This window comes from Hyperoodon ampullatus (assembly GCF_949752795.1).
Source record: "Hyperoodon ampullatus genome assembly, chromosome: 15".
In the NCBI taxonomy this organism is placed as follows: Eukaryota; Metazoa; Chordata; class Mammalia; order Artiodactyla; family Ziphiidae; genus Hyperoodon; species Hyperoodon ampullatus.
In genome coordinates, this window is record NC_136928.1 from 29,785,712 (window position 1) to 29,806,031 (window position 20,320).

Sequence of the window (20,320 nt, forward strand, 5' to 3'; positions counted from 1 at the left end):
GCATGAGAGTGGGGAGGGAGGCTAATTATAATTTCCAGGAAGACTATTTCGCAGAGAATCTACTATTCTCTTGCCTCTTTCTTGCTCCAGTTGCCCACTCCACCCCAGCCTTTGAGGATTACACTGTTATTGAGAGTGCTTTCTAATAGCTGTGTGTTTCCCTTGTAAGAAAAAACTCAAGTTTTAACCATATCCCATAAGTCTTCATATGATGTTCTCATTGTTAATATTTTGGAACAGGCATTGGAATTATTTGGAAGGTGTGCTTTTTAATATTAAATAGTGAAAATTTTTTGCGTGTTACTTTTTATTTTTAGCTTTGTTGTCTGGTCTATATAATTTTTATTTTTTTTTATTTATTTTTATTTTATTATTTTTTTTGCGGTACACGGGCCTCTCACTGTTGTGGCCTCTCCTGTTGCGGAGCACAGGCTCTGGATGCACAGGCTTAGCGGCCATGGCTCACAGGCCCAGCCACTCTGCGGCATGTGGGACCCTCCCGGACCGGGGCACAAACCTGTGTCCCCTGCATCGGCAGGCGGCCTCTCAACCACTGCGCCACCAGGGAAGCCCTAATTTTTAAATTTATTGGTATTTTGGTCTGGTTGAAAGTGCTTAAAGTTGGATATGCCAAATAGTTGACCAAATATACCAAATGTATAAAGCATTGGTCATTGTCCTTGAGATAAAATGTCACAATGATGACTAGTTATGGTGCTGGGTAGGATATAGTTTCCCTGGAAAGGGGGTCATGGAGTAAGCCCTAGGAGGGTCTTCTTTGGCGCTGAATCCCAGCATTTAGTACAGTGCTTGGCTCAGTACACATTTGTTGAATGAAGGAAAAGAGTCGCTCTTTGCCAAAGGATAGGAGCTTGGATTCACCAATGTTAATAACAGAGGTCCCTAATCATTTTCCATCCACTTCCAGTTTTAATGCCTAATTCTTTCTTATCATACATTTTATGTTTTGTGTTTTGTCTGTATGAACTATTTTTTAGAGTTGTTTTTTGCTTTTATGTTTGCCTCTTTTCCCCTTAATCCTTAACTTTGAAGATTGTAAATGGCAGTATTTTTTTTTAACGGCCCAGCCATTAGAAAACACATATTTGAGTAAAGTTAGGACAGTAATACCAGCGAACATATGTTGAGTACATGCTGCGTGCTAAGCCCACTGGGTAAGTGCTTTTATGCACATTATCTCCAGTGATCCCTCACAACAGCCCATGAGAGGCTAAGTGACCTGCCCAAGGTCATAGGTGGAGAATGACAGAGTAGAAATTTGTACCTGGGCAGCCCAGCACAGAAGCTGTAGTTATAACCACATCTCAGAAATCTTATAAATCAGTGACACTAAGCTTTTACAGGCATTACAAAACATCTTCATATTTTCCTCAATTTATCCAGCACTTTTCTATGAACATTTGGTATTTTCCCTCCGTTTGCATTTGTGGTGTGAATGAAGAAGAATCTTCACTCTTTACAAATGAAATAAAATTATATCTAAATCCCAGAAATTAGTGTGTCCTCACTTGTACGAAGTTCAGGGTGGCACCATTTTCTCCAAGTTTTCTAATCAAGCTCAAACCGTTCACTGATTTGAAACCTTCTAACCAACCAAGGGAGGAGAGAAGCAGGAAATTTGGTAATGAGCTGGGGAGGATGACACAAGGGTTATCCTTAACATTTTTATGGTAAAAGCTGCAAAAATGTTGCTAAAGTGTGTTCATACATTAGAGGAGGAACAGGCAGACAATTAAAACTCGACATTGTGCCTCTTTATTTAAAATACAGTAAGTCCCCTACAAATGAACGAGTTCGTTCCAAGAGCACATTCGTAAGTCTAGGTACCCAACTAGCACAGTCAGATATATAATACTGTACTGTAATAGGTTTATAATACATTTCACACAAATGATACATAAAAAACAAACACAAAAAATAAAGAAAACATTTTTAATCTTACAGTACAATACCCTGAAAAGTACAGCAGTACAGTACAACAGCCGGCATACAGGGGCTGGCACCTAGTGAACAGGCAAGAAGAGTTACTGACTGGAGGAGGGAGAGGAGGTGGGAGATGGTAGAGCTGAAGGATCGTCAGCAATAGGAGACAGAGGGCAAGCTGCATGTGACAGTGTACGCCAGGCGCGTGAACTAACTTACGTGATTGGACATAGGAACGCATGTTCACATCTTTGAAAGTTCTCAACTTGAAGGTCATATGTAGGGGACTTACTATATTTTTCTGTTGATAAATTATGTACATTCATTTGCTAAAACCCCAAGGAAGCAAGATTGAAAAACTCATGACCCCATTCCAAGAGGAAAGCATTGCTAACATTTAACAATATTTATGTCCATAGTTTTATTTCTTTGTACATACTTTTTTCAAACATGAATTATACTATACATTCAATTTCATAATTTGTTCTTTTTCTTTTATTATATTTCATTGTATCTCATTTTAAAATATTTCAGAGACAAGAGCAGTGATTTTAACCCTTCTCTTCCTCCACAGACCTTTAAAGAAGCTTAGTTAAAAGCCCACTTGAATGATATTCTTAAAATGACAAAATTATAGAGACTGGGACAGGAGTAAGGAGTGGGTGTGACTATAAAGGAGTACAAGGAAGTTCTTTTGTTTGATGGAATAGTTGTGTATCATTGTTGTGGTGCTTAGGCTAATTTATATGTACTATCAAATGGCAAGGAACTATAAACACACAAACACACACACACACACAGAAATGTGAGTACATGTGAAAACTGAATAGAGTTTAGTTAACAGAATTGCCCTGGTGTCAGTGATATTGAACTATAGTTGTATAAGAACTTACCACTGGGGGAAGCTGGTTGAAGGGTTCACAGGGTTCTATGTACTGCAACTTCCTATGATTCTACAATTACTTGAAAATTAAAAGTTTTTTTTAATCCACTTTATAAAAGGCTAAATTAGATTTTAATTCAGGAACTAACTCATTAAAATGCAAGGTAAAGAATGGTAAAGTAGGAGCCAGGAGACCTGTGTTTTGATCCTGGGTCTGCTGGTGGACCTCTGTCTAGTCTCTTAACTTCTGGGCTTCATTTTCTTTTCTGGAAAATAAGAAAATTATGGTAGAAAATGCTGAGATCCTTTCAGGCTCTGATATTCCATAGGGTGTATAGATTTCTGTAAATCTATAAGTTTGCCAAATATAGGATGAATGCCAGTAGTATGGTAGATGTAGTCCAGAGGTTAGGGTTTATCTAACCTTCCAATAGGCAAGAAATCTGTTTCTGTCTCTTTCTGTCTACCTAGCACTACATTAGACATTTGGTGATAGAATAGGACTCAGTCCCTAAAGGACCTCAAGAGGGAAATGGGTACATAGGAAGTACCTATACACATATTCTAAGTTACAAAATAGACAGAGTTTGTTTACCTACCAAAATGTGTGATAACGATAGTAGTAATTGCAATAGGAATTCTGAAAGAGATCACTGTAGACTGCAGTATCCAAGGAAGACGTGGAATTTCAGATGTACAACTATCCTACTTTTACCATTAATTGCATCTCTGACTACGTTGCAAGGACCAGATTGTACATCTCAGACATACTTTGCTATTGCATTGAATTATATCCACTCATTCTTCTTTATTCTGCCTCTAAATTTAGACTTACTCTGTAATTTGAGTTGGGTTAATAGATGGTAAATACATCTGGATTTACTTGATGTTTTCTGCTTTTCTCTTTTTTTCTCTCTCTTCTTGACCCTTCCTTCCCCTCCAACCAATTCCAGCTGAAAAAAGGAAGGGTGGGCAGACTGTGGATTCTAGCCTTCCTCTTCTAAGTGTATCTGATCCTTTCATTCCTCTTCAAGTACCTGATGCACCAGGTAGGTAAATAAAACTGATCTGAAGTTAAGTTGCATCCCAGGGCTTCTTGAGAGTTCTGTTTTAAACACTCCATGAAAAGGACCTGAATTCCAAGACCTATTAATAGGTGCTGTTGTATATTTTTACTGTCTCAATAAGAGGGGCAAAATTCTCTTGTGGCGTCACTAGTCCTTAGCAAAGATAATAAATTCAGCTCAGATTATACCAAGTTGTATTCCACATCATATCAGTCTTAAGTTTCATATCCCTGTGTTAATGGTAATATAAAGGGCCTGTGTATCGCAAAGAGCATTAGTTCAGTGTGATTGTAACAATGTGGGGGGAAACCTATAAGCCGATGACAGAAGGAACAAAATGCTAATGGTGTAGTATAATGATTGGATTATGAGTGACTTCCTGTTCCTATTTTGCTATAATGTGCTTTTATTTTTAAAAGATAAAAATACATAATAAAATTTGATAGGGAATGTGAGTCAGGAGACGTAGGTTCCACTACCTTCCACTATCTGGGCTTCACTCTTCATCATCGAAATAAGTAGTTCTAATCTCCCCTACTGTCTGCTCTGTACCGATTTTTAAGTAAGCAGTCTAAAAAAGTAAGAAACGGTTAGTGTGGTCTGATTGATATAGCTTTTGAAACAATATCATTGGATGCTTTCCACTTGGAGCTCGTGAATGCCAAAGATTTCGCGCTCCCCTCCCCATCCTTTTGGGGGACGGGGAGCAGGATGTGAGGAACAGAAGCCGCCCTTTCTCTTCTTTTTCAGTCTCTTTGAAAAAGCAAATAGATCCAGCTCCTTAGAAACAGCTGACAGTCATTTTGCTGCTGATAGTTTTTTCTTTTCTCCCATTCTTACCCCTGTCGATTTCTTAAACTAGTAGTCTTAAACGAAAAGAATCTGCTTGGTTTTTCTTCTCTCCCAAAATGTCAAAGGGATTTATTTGATTGATTGCCTCAAGATTGGAAGTGATTGTGATGTGCATATCCTCTACTTACTAAGACAGACCACAGCTAGGTTACCAAGATGGTTTTTATTTCTTTAAGTAGTTTGTTGACCCTTCTAAGAGGAAGAAGAAATTTGCCCTGATCGGGTAGTATTGTGTAACTTTATAGCTTGCTGGACCTGGAGGTAGGTCAGAAATATCTAAAGTCACTAGGGAATGATTCAGGATAGGGTAGTTAAAGAAAAGAGAAGAAAGAATCAAATAGAGGTCCTTTTCTCTGTTGCATTCATCAGGTATGCCCGGCAGGGCCAAGACAGGCCAGTTTCAAGCAGAAGGCTAGAAAGGATGGACTGTAAACTCGAGCTGGGGCCCACTGGCTTCTTTTTCCTCCCTTTTGTGGCAGTCATAAAATCAGACAAGGAAAAAGGGATTATTGAGGCATTCTCCCTTTGGTACCCCTTTGGGTCCATGCCTTGCTCTTACCCAGATAGCCCATGGACTGCAGAACTGGAAGGGTGACCTCTTGGCACAAGCCAGAGGATGAAAGCATAAATCAAGACATGTCACTCCTTTGCAATCCAGTGAATTCTCAAATCACTGAGCAAAAAATCCAGGCTTCTTACCATACCTACAAGACCCTAACTAGTCTGGCCCTTGGCTACCCTTCTAACCTGAGCTCATAGCATTCTTCCCTTCAGTCTTTCCTCCAATCAGCTAAGCTAAGCTTATTCCCACATCAGGGCCTTTGCACTTTCTGGTACTCTGCCTGGAAAGCTTTTCCTTCTTGTCATTCGACATTTGGGTCTCTGCTTCATTGTTCTCTTCTCGGAGAGGCCCGATGTGGTCCCACAGGCACTGTCACTCACACCCCCTGGCTTTTTTCTTCATAGCATTTATCATGACATGGTCTGTTTCTACTTGTTCATTCCTTTTTCTCCACCAGAATGTCAGTGTCCTGAGGGAGGGAACATGTCTGTCTTATTTACCAGTGTACCGTTAATGCTGAGAACACTGCCGGGTGTAGCTGGCACTCAATGAGTATTTGCAGATTAGATGAATAAAGTAAATGAAACCTGAGGCCGAAAGGCTTTTGGCAGCCCCATTACCCTCCATTTCCGTCCCCAGCTACCAAACACCAGACTACTATCTCCATAGCCTTCCATCTCTGAGTCCGCCAACCCCTAGCCAGGCCTCCTTCCCACTCTTGAGGGGGCATAAACAGAGGCACAGCCCACATGTCAGGAAGCTGCCAAACCCTGGGATGAAAGTAGTCGCTAAGCTCAGCAGATCGTTCAGCTCCTCCTTTCATCATGCTCTCCAGAATTTGGGCTACGTATGGCATGTGACCACTGTGTCTTTGATTACTTTATTTACTATTATATGCCCAGCCTGTAGCACATTCAGTTATATAGCTCCTTTATCCCTGTATCCTTCCTCAGCATCTTGAAATGCCCGAGTGAGGAAAGGGCCGAGAGTTTACGGTCTCTGGTACCTTGGCAGACTGCAGGTTTGTCTCCTGCCCATCAAAGCAAGCAGTTTGTCACTCCCTCCACCGGTGGTGGACACCGGTCAGGTGTGTCGGTTGGTTGGTTGGTTGGTTGATTGGGTTTGCATACATGCTTCCCTCCCACACTCAGCCTTCCTGATGGTGAGAATCATGGAACCTTAGTCTCCTGACAACTATGCCTTTTGTGACTTAGCATTTTATTTTATGCTTTTTAAATGTTTTCACATATGATTTCCTTTGAGCCAGAAATAATACTGACCGGTGGGTATGTCCAGTAATCTTTCTCTTCGTGAGTAAGGAAGTGAGGCCTTAGTGCTGCTGTGACTGGGCTCCTTCCTCTTGGTGGCTCACAGCACCCACACAGCGAGGGGTTGTTTGGGGACAGATCCCAGCTCAATAAAGCCTTTGACTAGAGAGCTAAATTTAAGGGTTAGGGAGATACAAGAATGGATTTGAACTTGTAAGAGCCTGGTTCTAGCCACTTAGTAGCTAAGTGATTTTGGTCAAATCACTCAAACCCTGTGTTCTCCTCCTCCTCAGCATTGACCATAGTAGAACCTACCTGCGGACTGGCTTGTGTGGCTCAGATGAAATCATGTATTTGAAATTGCTTTGGGAACTCTGAATTAGTATAAAGATGGGAAGTGCTATAACAGCTTTGGTTCCAGGCCCTTATTCCCAGGGGCACAGTCCTAGTTATCAAAAAGTCTTAGCAATGGTATTTTTGTCTTACAGAAATGAAACTTGCTCTTATGACCTATGACCTTTGCACAACTAAGAGCCATCAAAGTAGAACTCCTTGATATTAGCAATTGTTAAACTCTAAGTGAAGGGACACTGGATAATTGGAGGTGTTTTTCTTTCTTTTTTAAGGAGTATTTTTATTTTCCAAAGCATTGTAAAACAAATTTTCTTAGAAAATCTGGCATAAAAAAATCACAGCCGAGCATTTGTGTGCTCATAAACTGCCACATGAAGCCTAGCTCTAGTGAGCCTCAAAGTATTTCACTGATGCTCATATGCTGTGTGTTCATTTACTTTGCCTTTTATTTGTATTAGGGAACAGATGAGCTATAGGTGGTATCAAAGGTTTAAAAAAATGGTCGAGAAGATGGAGGAATTTTCTCTGAACATGGGTGGAAAGATTTAATCATTTTTAAAAATTGTGATAAAGTATGTGTAACACAAAACTTCCCATTTTAAAGTGGACAGTTCAGTGGCATCAAGTACATTTATATTGTTTACTGCCATCACCACCATCCATCCACAGAACTTCTTTTCATTTTGCAAGATCGAAACTCTGCCTATTAAGTAATACCTCTCCGTTCCTCTCTCCCCCCAACCCCTGGCAACCACCATTCTACTTTCTGTCTCTATGAATTTGACTACTGTAGGTGCCTCATATAAGTGGAATTACACAATATTTGTTCTTTTGTGACTGGCTCTTTTCACTTAACATAATGTCCTCATGGTTCATACATGTTGTAGCATATGTCAGAATTTATTTTTAAAACTGAATAATATTCTGTTGTGTAAAATCCATCTGTCAGTTGACACATGGGTTGCTTCTATCTTTTGGCTACTGTGAATAATGCTTCTTTGAACGTGAGTGTGCAAATATCTCTTCAAAACTCAAGACTCTTTGAGGTACATACCCAGAAACAGAATTACTAGAACCGGTGGTAACTCTATTTTTAAATTTTTGAGGAACTGCCATACTGTTTTCCACAGTGACTACACGTTTTTACATTCCCACCAGCAGTGTTCAGAGTTTGAGGAGAAGATGTTTATAGCAACCCCTTAATACTGACCTTTCAACATCAGTGTTCCACAAGACTGAGCAAGAATGCATTAGTTGCCCCGTAAGTGCCACTTCCTAGAATTAACAACTGTTTTAAAAAAAGTACTTCTTGGCTTATGGCACTCCGTCTTCTCTTGAAAAGTAAGCAAGAGAAGCTGTGTTTTCTCAGTGCTTTGTTGTCAAGATAGGCATTCCTCTCAGAGCTATTTGCTTGGCATCTCCCTCACTTCCAGTTGCTGTCTTGTGATATTTTAAAAGTCCAAGGTTGATCAGAGTTGTGTCTTTACTCTGGAAAGTTTTTCTTCCCACAGATTCTGTTCTCTAAAATGGACTCGGAATGGGTCATGGTGGTTGACTCTTGATTCCAGCTTGCAGATGTCACAGATGGTTTAGTGTCTGGTTTCTCAGTGATAGGAGCTAGAGTGACAAAATTCTAAAAACAGCATCTCTCGTTACAAGACATCAGGGCTTACACCCCAAGTCAGACAAGACCTAAATTTCCAAAACCACAGAGCTGTAGCAGCCAAATCATCTTTTTCGATGGGGCTCGCATCTGGCTCTTCCATGTCTGTAGGTTCAGTCTGCTTTAGTCCTCATAGCCATAGTCCTAACTAGGGTTGCAATGGGCCTTGGGCAAGCCCTTAGCCCTACTAGCCTGTATAAATAGATATCTACCCTCATCTTTGATATTTTAAAAGAGAAAAAGCTCACAACTTGCAGTATATCCTGGTCTCCTGCCAGGAACTGGTTCTGACTGTCTGACCTTAGACTGGTTTATGAAGGATTTGTACCCTTTTTTGTGATTTATATTTTCAGTTACTAAGTCTTGAGAGGAGCGGTATGAGAATCTGAAATGGATTAATCCCTGTCTCCAACTCTAGCAGCTGCCCCCTCCTCTCTTCCCCTAATCCCTCACGCCATTTGACTTATGTTTAAGGAGAAGGGAGGTGCTCAGAAGAGAAGACCCTTTCATTCTTCCCTTCATTTCAAAGTACTAACAATCCTCTCCTTTAAAAGCATTCTCAGTTTCCATGGTCCAGGCTAACTAATTCTGCATCCATTTTTCTTCAGGGGTCCACCTTCTCAGTCTTTTAACCATGATTTCAGCGCCTTTCCAAGCTCTTAACCTGACTCATTTTTATTTGGGAACCCTAGAGAATTGAGAAAGAACTGATTATAGTACTGGGAATGTGAAAAGAAAATCACACCAACAGAAAAATATGAGCAGACAATTCACAAAAGACAAAAGATGAATTATCAGTAAATAATATTCTTCTAAAAGTTCACCATCATGATGAATCCAAGAAGTACCAATTATAAAGCAGTGAGGTGCTGCAGCTTCTGCTGTCAGGTTGGTAAACATGAAAAAAAGCTAACACCTCAGGCTTGGTGAAGGTGTCAGAAAATGGACACACTCAGATCCTGCTAGTGGGAGTAGCAGTTAGTACACCTTTCAGGGAGGACAGCGTGGCATTTAAGATTTTACTTCCTTATTGACTTAGCAATTCTTTTCTAATACATTGTCTGAAGAGCACATGAGTATGCTTAAATATTTATTGAACGTTAAGAGTTTATAGGAAAAGGTTGGAAGAGCATTCATTAAAAACTCAATAGTGGCTATCTCTACAAGGGAAATTATGGGTAGTTTTATTTTTATCCTTTAAAAAAAATTTTTTTTAACATCTTTATTGGAGTATAATTGCTTTACAATGGTGTGTTAGTTTCTGCTTTATAACAAAGTGAATCAGTTATACATATACATATGTCCCCATATTTCTTCCATCTTGCATCTCCCTCCCTCCCACACTCCCTATCCCACCCCTGTAGGTGGTCACAAAGCACCGAGCTGATCTCCCTGTGCTATGCGGCTGCTTTCCACTAGCTATCTATTTTATGTTTGGTAGTGTATATGTGTCCATGCCACTCTCTCACTTTGTCCCAGCTTACCCTTCCCCGTCCCCGTATCCTCAAGTCCATTCTCTAGTAGGTCTGCATCTTTATTCCCGTCTTGCCCCTAGGTTCTTCTGACCATTTTTTTTCTTTTTTTTAGATTCCATATATATGTATTAGCATACAGTATTTGTTTTTCTCTTTCTGACTTACTTCACTCTGTATGACAATCTCTAGGTCCATCCACCTCACTACAGATAACTCAATTTCATTCCTTTTTATAGCTGAGTAATATTCCATTGTATATATGTGCCACATCTTCTTTATCCATTCACCTGTTGATGGACACTTAGGTTGCTTCCATGTCCTGGCTATTGTAAATAGAGCTGCAGTGAAAATTTTGGTACATGTCTCTTTTTGAATTATGGTTTTCTCAGGGTATATGCCCAGTAGTGGGATTTCTGGGTCATCTGGTAGTTCTATTTTTAGTTTTTTAAGGAACCTCCATACTGTTCTCCATAGTGGCTGTATCAGTTTACATTCCCACCAACAGTGCAAGAGGGTTCCCTTTTCTCCACACCTTCTCCAGCATTTATTGTTTGTAGATTTTTTGATGATGGCCATTCTGACCAGTGTGAGATGATACCTCATTTTGATTTGCATTTCTCTAATGATTAATGATGTTGAGCATTCTTTCATGTGTTTGTTGGCAATCTGTATGTCTTCTTTGGAGAAATGTCTCTTTAGGTCTTCTGCCCATTTTTGGATTGGGTTGTTTGTTTTTTTGTTATTGAGCTGCATGAGCTGCTTGTAAATTTTGGAGATGAATCCTTTGTCAGTTGCTTCATTTGCAAATATTTTCTCCCATTCTGAAGGTTGTCTTTTCATCTTCTTTATGGTTTCCTTTCCTGAGAAAAAGCTTTGACGTTTCATTAGGTCCCATTTGTTTATTTTTGTTTTTATTTCCATTTCTCTAGGAGGTGGGTTAAAAAGGGTCTTGCACTGATTTATGTCATAGAGTGTTCTGCCTATGTTTTCCTCTAAGAGCTTGATACTGTCTGGCCTTACATTTAGGTCTTTAATCCATTTTGAGTTTATTTTTCTGTATGGTGTTAGGGAGTGTTCTAATTTCATACTTTTAAATGTACCTGTCCAGTTTTCCCAGCACCACTTATTGAAGAGGCTGTCTTTTCTCCACTGTATATTCTTGCCTCCTTTATCAAAGATAAGGTGACCATATGTGTGTGGGTTTATCTCTGGGCTTTCTATCCTGTTCCATTGATCTATATTTCTCTTTTTGTGCCCGTACCATACTGTCTTGATTACTGTAGCTTTGTAGTATAGTCTGAAGTCAGGGAGCCTAATTCCTCCAGCTCTGTTTTTCATTCTCAAAATTGCTTTGGCTATTCGGGGTCTTTTGTGTTTCCATATAAATTGTGAAATTTTTTGTTCTAGTTCTGTGATAAATGCCAGTGGTAGTTTGATAGGGATTGCATTGAATCAGTAGATTGCTTTGGGTACTAGAGTCATTTTCACAATGTTGATTCTTCCAATCCAAGAACATGGTATATCTCTCCATCTATTTGTACCATCTTTAATTTCTTTCATCAGTGTCTTATAATTTTCTGCATACAGTCTTTTGTCTCCTTAGGTAGGTATATTCCTAGATATTTTATTCTTTTTTTTGCAGTGGTAAATGGGAGGGTTTTCTTAATTTCACTTTCAGATTTTTCATCAATAGCGTATAGGAATGCTAGAGATTTCTGTGCATTAATTTTGTATCCTGCTACTTTACCAAATTCATTGATTAGCTCTACTAGTTTTCTGGTAGCATCTTTAGGATTCTCTATGTATAGTATCCTGTCATCTGCAAACAGTGACAGCTTTACTTCTTGTCCGATTTGGATTCCTTTTATTTCTTTTTCTTATCTGATTGCTGTGGCTAAAACTTCCAAAACTATGTTGACTAATAGTGGTGAGAGTGGGCAACCTTGTCTTGTTCCTGATCTTAGTGGAAATGGTTTCAGTTTTTCACCATTGAGGACAGTGTTGGCTGTGGGTTTGTCATATATGGCCTTTATCATGTTGAGGAAGTTTCCCTCTATGCCTACGTTCTGGAGGGTTTTTATCATAAATGGGTGTTGAATTTTGTCGAAAGCTTTCTCTGCATCTACTGAGATGATCATATGGTTTTTCTCCTTCAATTTGTTAATATGGTGTATCACATTGAGTGATTTGCATATATTGAAGTGTCCTTGCATTGCTGGGATAAACCCCACCTGATCATGGTGTATGATCCTTTTAATGTGCTGTTGGATTCTGTTTGCTAGTATTTTGTTGAGTATTTTTGCATCTATGTTCATCAGTGATATTGGCCTGTAGTTTTCTTTCTTTGTGACAACTTTGTCTGGTTTTGGTATCAGGTGATGGTGGCCTCGTAGAATGAGTTTGGGAGTGTTCCTCCTTCTGCTATATTTTGGAATAGTTTGAGAAGGATAGGTGTTAGCTCTTCCCTAATGTTCGATAGAATTCACCTGTGAAGCCATGTGGTCCTGGGCTTTTGTTTGTTGAAAGATTTTTAATCACAGTTTCAATTTCAGTGCCTATGATTGGTCTGTTCATATTTTCTGTTTCTTCCTGGTTCGGTCTCAGAAGGTTGTGCTTTCCTAAGAATTTGTCCATTTCTTCCAGGTTGTCCATTTTATTGTCATAGAGTTGCTTGTAGTAATCTCTCATGATCCTTTGTATTTCTGCAGTGTCAGTTGTTACTTCTCTTTTTTCATTTCTAATTCTATTGATTTGAGTCTTCTCCTGTTTTTTCTTGATGAGTCTAGCTAATGGTTTATCGTTTATTTTCTCAAAGAACAAGCTTTTAGTTTTATTGATCTTTGCTATCATTTCCTTCATTTCTTTTTCATTTATTTCTGATCTGATCTTTATGATTTCTTTCCTTCTGCTAACTTTGGGTTTTTTTTCTTCTTCTTTCTCTAATTGCTTTAGGTGTAAGGTTAGGTTGTTTATTTGAGATGTTTCTTGTTTCTTAAGGTAGGATTGTATTGCTATAAACTTCCCTCTTAGAACTGCTTTTGCTGCATCCAATAGGTTTTGGGTCATCGTGTTTTCATTGTCATTTGTTTCTAGGTATTTCTTAATTTCCTCTTTGATTTCTTAAGTGATCTCTTGGTTATTAAATAGTGTATTGTTTAACCTCCATGTGTTTGTAATTTTTACAGATTTTTTCCTGTAATTGATATTTAGTTTCATAGCATTGTGGTCGGAAAAGATACTTGATACGATTTCAGTTTTCTTAAATTTACCAAGGCTTGATTTGTGACCCAAGATATGATCTATCCTGGAGAATTTTCCATGAGCGCTTGAAAAGAATGTGTATTCTGTTCTTTTTGGATGAAATGTCCTGTAAATATCAATTAAGTCCATCTTGTTTAATGTATCATTTAAAGCTTGTGTTTCCTTATTTATTTTCATTTTGGATGATCTGTCCATTGGTGAAAGTGGGGTGTTAAAGTCCCCTACTATGATTGTGTTACTGTGGATTTCCCCTTTTATGGCTGTTAATATTTGCCTTATGTATTGAGGTGCTCCTATGCTGGGTGCATAAACATTTACAATTGTTATATCTTCTTGGATTGATCCCTTGATCATTATGTAGTGTCCTTCTTTGTCTCTTGTAATAGTCTTTATTTTAAAGCCTATTTTGTCTGATATGAGAATTGCTACTCCCGCTTTCCTTTGATTTCCATTTGCATGGAATATCTTTTACCATCCCCTCACTTTCAGTCTCTATGTGTCCCTAGGTCTGACGTGGGTCTCTTGTAAACAGCATATATACAGGTCTTATTTTTGTATCCATTCAGCCAGTGTATATCTTTTGGTTGGAGCATTTAATCCATTTACATTTAAGGTAATTATCAATATGTATGTTCCTTTTACCATTTTCTTAATTGTTTTGGGTTTGTTATTGTAGGTCTTTTCCTTCTCTTGTGTTTCCTGCCTAGAGAAGTTCCTTTAGCATTTGTTGTAAAGCTGTTTTGGTGGTGCTGAATTCTCTTAGATTTTGCTTGTCTGTAAAGGTTTTAATTTCTCCATCAAATCTGAATGAAAAAAAAAATAAATAAAAAAAAAAAGGGCTTCCCTGGTGGCGCAGTGGTTGAGAGTCCGCCTGCCGATGCAGGGGACACGGGTTCGTGCCCCGGTCTGGGAAGATCCCACATGCCGCAGGAGCGGCTGGGCCCGTGAGCCATGGCCACTGAGCCTGTGCTCCGGAGCCTGTGCTCCGCAAGGGGAGAGGCCACAACAGTGAGAGGCCCGCCTACCGCAAAAAAAAAAAAAAAAAAAAAATATGAATGAGATCCTTGCTGGGTAGAGTCATCTTGGTTGTAGGTTTTTCCCTTTCATCACTTTAAATATGTCCTGCCACTCCCTTCTGGCTTGCAGAGTTTCTGCTGAAAGATCAGCTGTTAACCTTATGGGGATTCCATTGTGTGTTATTTGTTGTTTTCCCTTTGCTGCTTTTAATATTTGTTCTTTGTATTTAATTTTTGATAGTTTGATTAATATGTGTCTTGGTGTGTTCCTCCTTGGATTTATCCTGTATGAGACTCTCTGTGCTTCCTGGACTTGATTAACTATTTCCTTTCCCATATTAGGGAAGTTTTCAACTATAATCTCTTCAAATATTTTCTCAGTCCCTTTCTTTTTCTCTTCTTCTTCTGGAACCCCTATAATTCGAATGTTGGTGCATTTAATGTTGTCCCAGAGGTCTCTGAGACTGTCCTCAATTCTTTGCATTCTTTTTTCTTTATTCTGCTCTGCAGTAGTTATTTCCACTATTTTATCTTCCAGGTCACTTATCCGTTCTTCTGCCTCAGTTATTCTTCTATTGATCCCTTCTAGAGAATTTTTAATTTCATTTATTGTGTTGTTCATCACTGTTTGTTTGCTCTTTAGTTCTTCTAGGTCCTTGTTAAACGTTTCTTGTATTTTCTCTCTTCTATTTCCAAGATTTTGAATCATCTTTACTATCATTATTCTGAATTCTTTTTCAGGTAGACTGCCTATTTCCTCTTCATTTGTTAGGTCTGGTGGGTTTTTGCCTTACTCCTTCACCTGCTGTGTGTTTTTCTGTCTTCTCATTTTGCTTAGCTTACTGTGTTTGGGGTCTCCTTTTCACAGGCTGCAGGTTCGTAGTTCCCGTTGTTTTTGGTATCTGTCCCCAGTGGCTAAAGGTTCAGTGGGTTGTGTAGGCTTCCTGGTGGAGGGGCCTAGTGCCTGTGTTCTGGTGGATGAGGCTGGATCTTGTCTTTCTGGTGGGCAGGTCCACGTCTGGTGGTGTGTTTTGGGGTGTCTGTGGCCTTATTATTATTTTAGGCAGCCTCTCTGCTAATGGATGGGGTTGTGTTCCTGTCTTGCTAGTTGTTTGGCATAGGGTGTCCAGCACTGTAACTTGCTGGTTGGTGAGTGGAGCTGGGTCTTGGCGTTGAGATGGAGATGTCTAGGAGATTTTTGCCATTTGATATTACATGGAGCTGGGGGCTTCCCTGGTGGTGCAGTGGTTGAGAGTCTGCCTGCCGATGCAGGGGACACGGGTTCGTGCCCCGGTCCAGGAAGATCCCACATGCCGCGGAGCGCCTGGGCCCATGAGCCATGGCCGCCGAGCCTGCGCCTCCGGAGCCTGTGCTCCGCAACGGGAGAGGCCACAACAGTGAGAGGCCCACGTACCGCAAGAAAAAAAATACATGGAGCTGGGAGGTATCTTGTGGACCAGTGTCCTGAACTTGGCTCTCCCACTTCAGTGGCACAGCCCTGATGCCTGGCTGGAGCACCAAGAGCCTTTCATCCACACGGCTCAGAATAAAAGGGTAAAAAAAATAGAAAGAAAGAAAGAAAGAGATAAAATAAAATAAAATTAAGTTATTAAAATAAAAAATAATTATTAAGAAAAAAATTTTAAACAGTGAAAACAAAAAATGGACAGACAGAACCCTAGGACAAATGGTAAAAGCAAAGCTATACAGACAAAATCACACACAGAAGCATACACATAGACACTCCCATAAAGAGAAAAGGGGGAAAAATGTATATATCTTTGCTCCCAAAGTCCACCTCCTCAATTTGGGATGATTCGTTGTCTATTCAGGTATTCCACAGATGCAGGGTACATCACGTTGACTGTGGAGATTTAATCCACTGCTCCTGAGGCTGCTGGGAGAGATTTCCCTTTCTCTTCTTTGTTCGCACAGCTCCTGGGGTTCAGCTTTGGATTTGGACCCACCTCTGCGTGTAGGTCGCCGGAGGGCGTCTGTTCTTTGCTCTGACAGGACGGGGTTAAGGAAACAGCTGATTGGGGGCTCTGGCTCACTCAGGCCGGGGAGAGGGAGGGGTACGGATGTGGGGCGAGCCTGCGGTGGCAGAGGCCGGCGGGACGTTGCACCAGCCTGAGGCGCACCGTGTGTTCTCCTGGAGAAGTTGTCCCTGGATCCCGGGACCCTGGCAGTGGCGGGCTGCACAGTCTCCCGGGAGGGGAGGTGTGGAGAGTGACCTGTGCTCGCACACAGGCTTCTTGGTGGCGGCAGCAGCAGCCTTAGCGTCCCATGCCTGTCTCTGGGATTCGCGCTGTTAGCTGCGGCTTGCGCCCGTCTCTGGAGCTCCTTTAAGCAGAGCTCTTAATCCCCTCTCCTCGCGCACCAGGAGACACAGAGGCAAGAAAAAGTCTCTTGCCTCTTCGGCAGCTCCAGACTTTTTCCCAGACTCCCCCCCGGCTAGCCGTGGTGCGCTAGCCCCCTTCAGGCTGTGTTCACACAGCCAACCCCAGTCCTCTCCGAAGCCCGAGCCTCAGCTCCCGCCCACCCCCTGCCGCGGCGGGTGAGCAGACAAGCCTCTCGGGCTGGTGAGTGCCGGTCGGCACCGATCCTCTGTGCGGGAATCTCTCCACTTTGCCTTCTGCACCCCCATGGCTGCGCTCTCCTCCGCGGCACCGAAGCTCTCCTCTCCGCCACCCACAGTGTCCGCCCGTGAAGGGCCTTCCTAGTGTGTGGAAACCTTTCCTCCTTCACAGCTCCCTCCCAGAGGAGCAGGTCTGTCCCTATTCCTTTGTCTCTGTTTATTCTTTTTTCTTTTGCCCTACCCAGGTACGTGGGGAGTTTCTTGCCTTTTGGGAGGTCTGAGGTCTTCTGCCAGCATTCAGTAGGTGTTCTGTAGGAGTGGTTCCACGTGTAGATGTATTTCTGATGTATTTGTGGGGAGGAAGGTGATCTCCGCATCTTACTCTTCTGCCATCTTGAAGCTCTTCCTACTTTTATCCTTTAGCTTATCTGTATTTCCCAGATTTTATACAATAGACATGTATTATTTTTACACTAAAGTAGAAAACATTTGCAGTTTGTTCTTTTCTCAAATGAGGAGGAAGCTTCGATATTCCCCCACCTCGTCACCCTGTTCCCCTGGCCACTCATGTCTGGGCTGAGCTTGCACGTTGAACAGCTCTCTGCATTTCCCAAAACCTGTCATCTTGAGGCCACTCATTTTAGCTCCTGCCCATGTCACTGAGGAGCCCTCCAGGTGTTCTCCCCTGCCATTAGTACCAGTTCAGAGTTCCAGTGTCATCACTAAGCAGTCCATCTTCTAAGCGGCCAGTTCGTACTTCCAGTTTTTCCCGTCACACTGGATGATTGAACTTTTAGAGGTGGACAGCACCTTTACATTTATCTTCATTTTATCAGTAAGAAAACTTAGATCCAGAGAGAAACAGTGATTTGCCCAAAGTGCGACATAGACTTAGCGCAGAACCCAGGTCCCCTGGCTCTCAGTACCTTTTCTTCCTCTGCTAGACCATGCTGCCTCCACCTCCCACTTCACTTTATTCAAGGAATTTTGCTTATTCTGTTCTCATACCAAGGCATTTGAGTAAAATCTAGAACTTCACCTGCCTTCACTACTGTAGTCTCAAGCATCTGTGGCCGGCTGACCTATCTAGTCCTCTTACTTAAAGGAGATGTTAATCCTCTTTTATGGGCTAAGTACTTCAATTTATACACACATGTACACACATTAATTCTGATAAATATGCCCATTTAATCCTAAAAGCCCCTTAAAGTAGTTTGCATCCTCTGTTTACAGGTGAGAAACTGATGCTTAGAAAAGTTAGGTAACTTAACTAACTTAAACTCAGGCCCTTTGACTCTTTCATGTTGCTTATTCATTTGGGAGGATTTTGCAGACCCCAAATGAAAATGTATAGCATCACAATAAAAGATTAAATGTTTCTCAGGAGGATTAAGTCATTTCAAAATACAATTTATGAATTATTTCTGGTTTTTGTTCGTCTGTCATTCTGTATAATTGAGAATTAGTGTGTCTTTGTACATTTCAGGTATGAACTGTCCTAGAAGATATGTTTTGTTTTTGCATCCAGAGAACCCATCTCCCATGATTCAAGTAAAATTTAAAAAGTCTTTGTTCATTAGATAGCAACAAGTCTCGTCATACGTGTAGAACTTGATCAAGGTTTTGGATCGTAAAGAACACTTCCTGCATAGTTTCCTAAATTCACCATCTCTTCTCTGCTCTTTCCCACCCCGGCATCATGATACATGGCCTCAGAGGGTTTTTATAAAAATGTGAGAGAGAGGCCAGAATTCATAAAAGGAAGGATATCAAAGCCAGACCTTGATGCACCTGGGAGGCCTCCAGGCTGTGATTTAGAGACTGTCAGCCTCCTGTACCTCCCATTACAATCTTTCCCTCCCATTACAGTCTGTCCTCACATTCTTCATTTACAGTGACCAAAAGTGACCAGTAATAGCTTAAAATGTATCTTCTAAGAGTCTGTACACTTTAAAGCAATCAAAGCCTTAGTTAAACCAGGAGATTGAATCTCTATACATAAAGCTCTGGGTCCTAGTCCTAGCTAGCTCTGTGGCTTACTTGCTGTAAGATCTTAGGCAAGTTACTTCACCTCTCTGGAGCTGTTTCCTCATCTGCAAATGAGAAGGCTAATTGGATAAGATCTAAAGTTCCTTCCAGTGTTAACATATCTTTTATAACTTGACCATTGTGCATGGGACCATGTCTGTGTGAAAACACTTTCTCCTCTGGTTATGGAGCTAAGCAGACCCTGTAGGCAGCATGTGGAGGAAACGTTGAAGTCAAGTGCAGGCTCTGCCATGTCCCATCTGTGACTTTGGGCAAGTCACGCATTCTCACATTTTCTGATGTCCACTCTCAACTGTATCAGTATTACCAAACACAGGTTTTTTTGTGAATAATGAATGAAAATGTTTGACATTGAACTCTACAAATGCAAGTGACAACCATTGTTGTAATAGCACCTGGGGGTCAGTACTGAGTAACCGACAGCCGCAAGAGTCCCGGGAGTGAAAGAAACCATTTTTGCACAGGCTGCCAACGTGACTTATGCAGCAGCCCTGGACTCTCACTCCTGTTTTTCTGCCTGATGTTACTCTGACCCCTGCTCCTCCCTCCCACAGTTCTAAGATTTGAATATTCCTAAACAGCAGTGACCATCCAGATTATCTGTGTGAACAGCCTGTTACTTCGAGGTTTGGTCAGAAAAGAATGTGGCAGTTTACCCCATCCCCACCCCATTCCATGTTATGATACAACACAGGTACGCACGCATGCAAACACGTACCCTTTTACCCTCATGCTTTTTGCTAATGGCTAATTTAAAAAATTAGATTCTTGTTGAAGGACCTGCTTTTTTGCCATTGATCCCCTGTTCTCCCCACCTCCCCAGTGAAGCCAAAAGGCAGAGATTTGACAGAGGTTGAGAAGGAACCGGGAACTGGGGACACAGAAATTAAGAAGACACCTTCCCTGCCTTCAGGGCTGCAGGAGAAGCGAAAGCAGAGTGTTCCAGGAAGTTCCTAATGTGGCAGGGAGGGTGGAGAAAGGCTTAAGATGATGTTTGAGTGACTAATACAAAAAGGTTAGGGGGAGGTGTCTGTATTTTACAGATAAGGAGATCTGTTTCAGGAACTGCCCCAGGGTCACACCCAGTCACTGGGGAGGCCAAGACAAACTGCTGTATGAAAAACAAGTAATGTTGGGGCCTGTACTTTTTATCCAGTGCTTCACAAGATTGCAAATATCTGAGTGCTGAAAGTGATAGAAGATCATTACTTTTTCTTTTTTTAAGTGAGAGAACCTTTCGGGGTGGGGGGAATAAAACAAAAGCTAGTGTTCAGAATAATGAAAAATCAGACTTTTGGGGAAAACCATCTTACTTTTGCCTGTATGCTGAAAATTGTCTAAGATATTT

General features: G+C 41.0%; 1 protein-coding gene across 1 annotated transcript in view; it reads left to right on the forward strand.

The window, feature by feature from the left end:
- The window catches only part of AAK1 (AP2 associated kinase 1), a gene marked incomplete at its 3' end in the record, with an annotated part of 155,371 nt that overhangs the window by 127,361 nt on the left and 7,690 nt on the right, over positions 1 to 20,320 (forward strand). Inside the window, exon 17 of the mRNA XM_079720514.1 lies at positions 3,781 to 3,876. Within this exon, the coding sequence (XP_079576640.1) occupies positions 3,781 to 3,876 (96 nt within the window). The remainder of the gene's footprint in view (positions 1 to 3,780; positions 3,877 to 20,320) is intronic.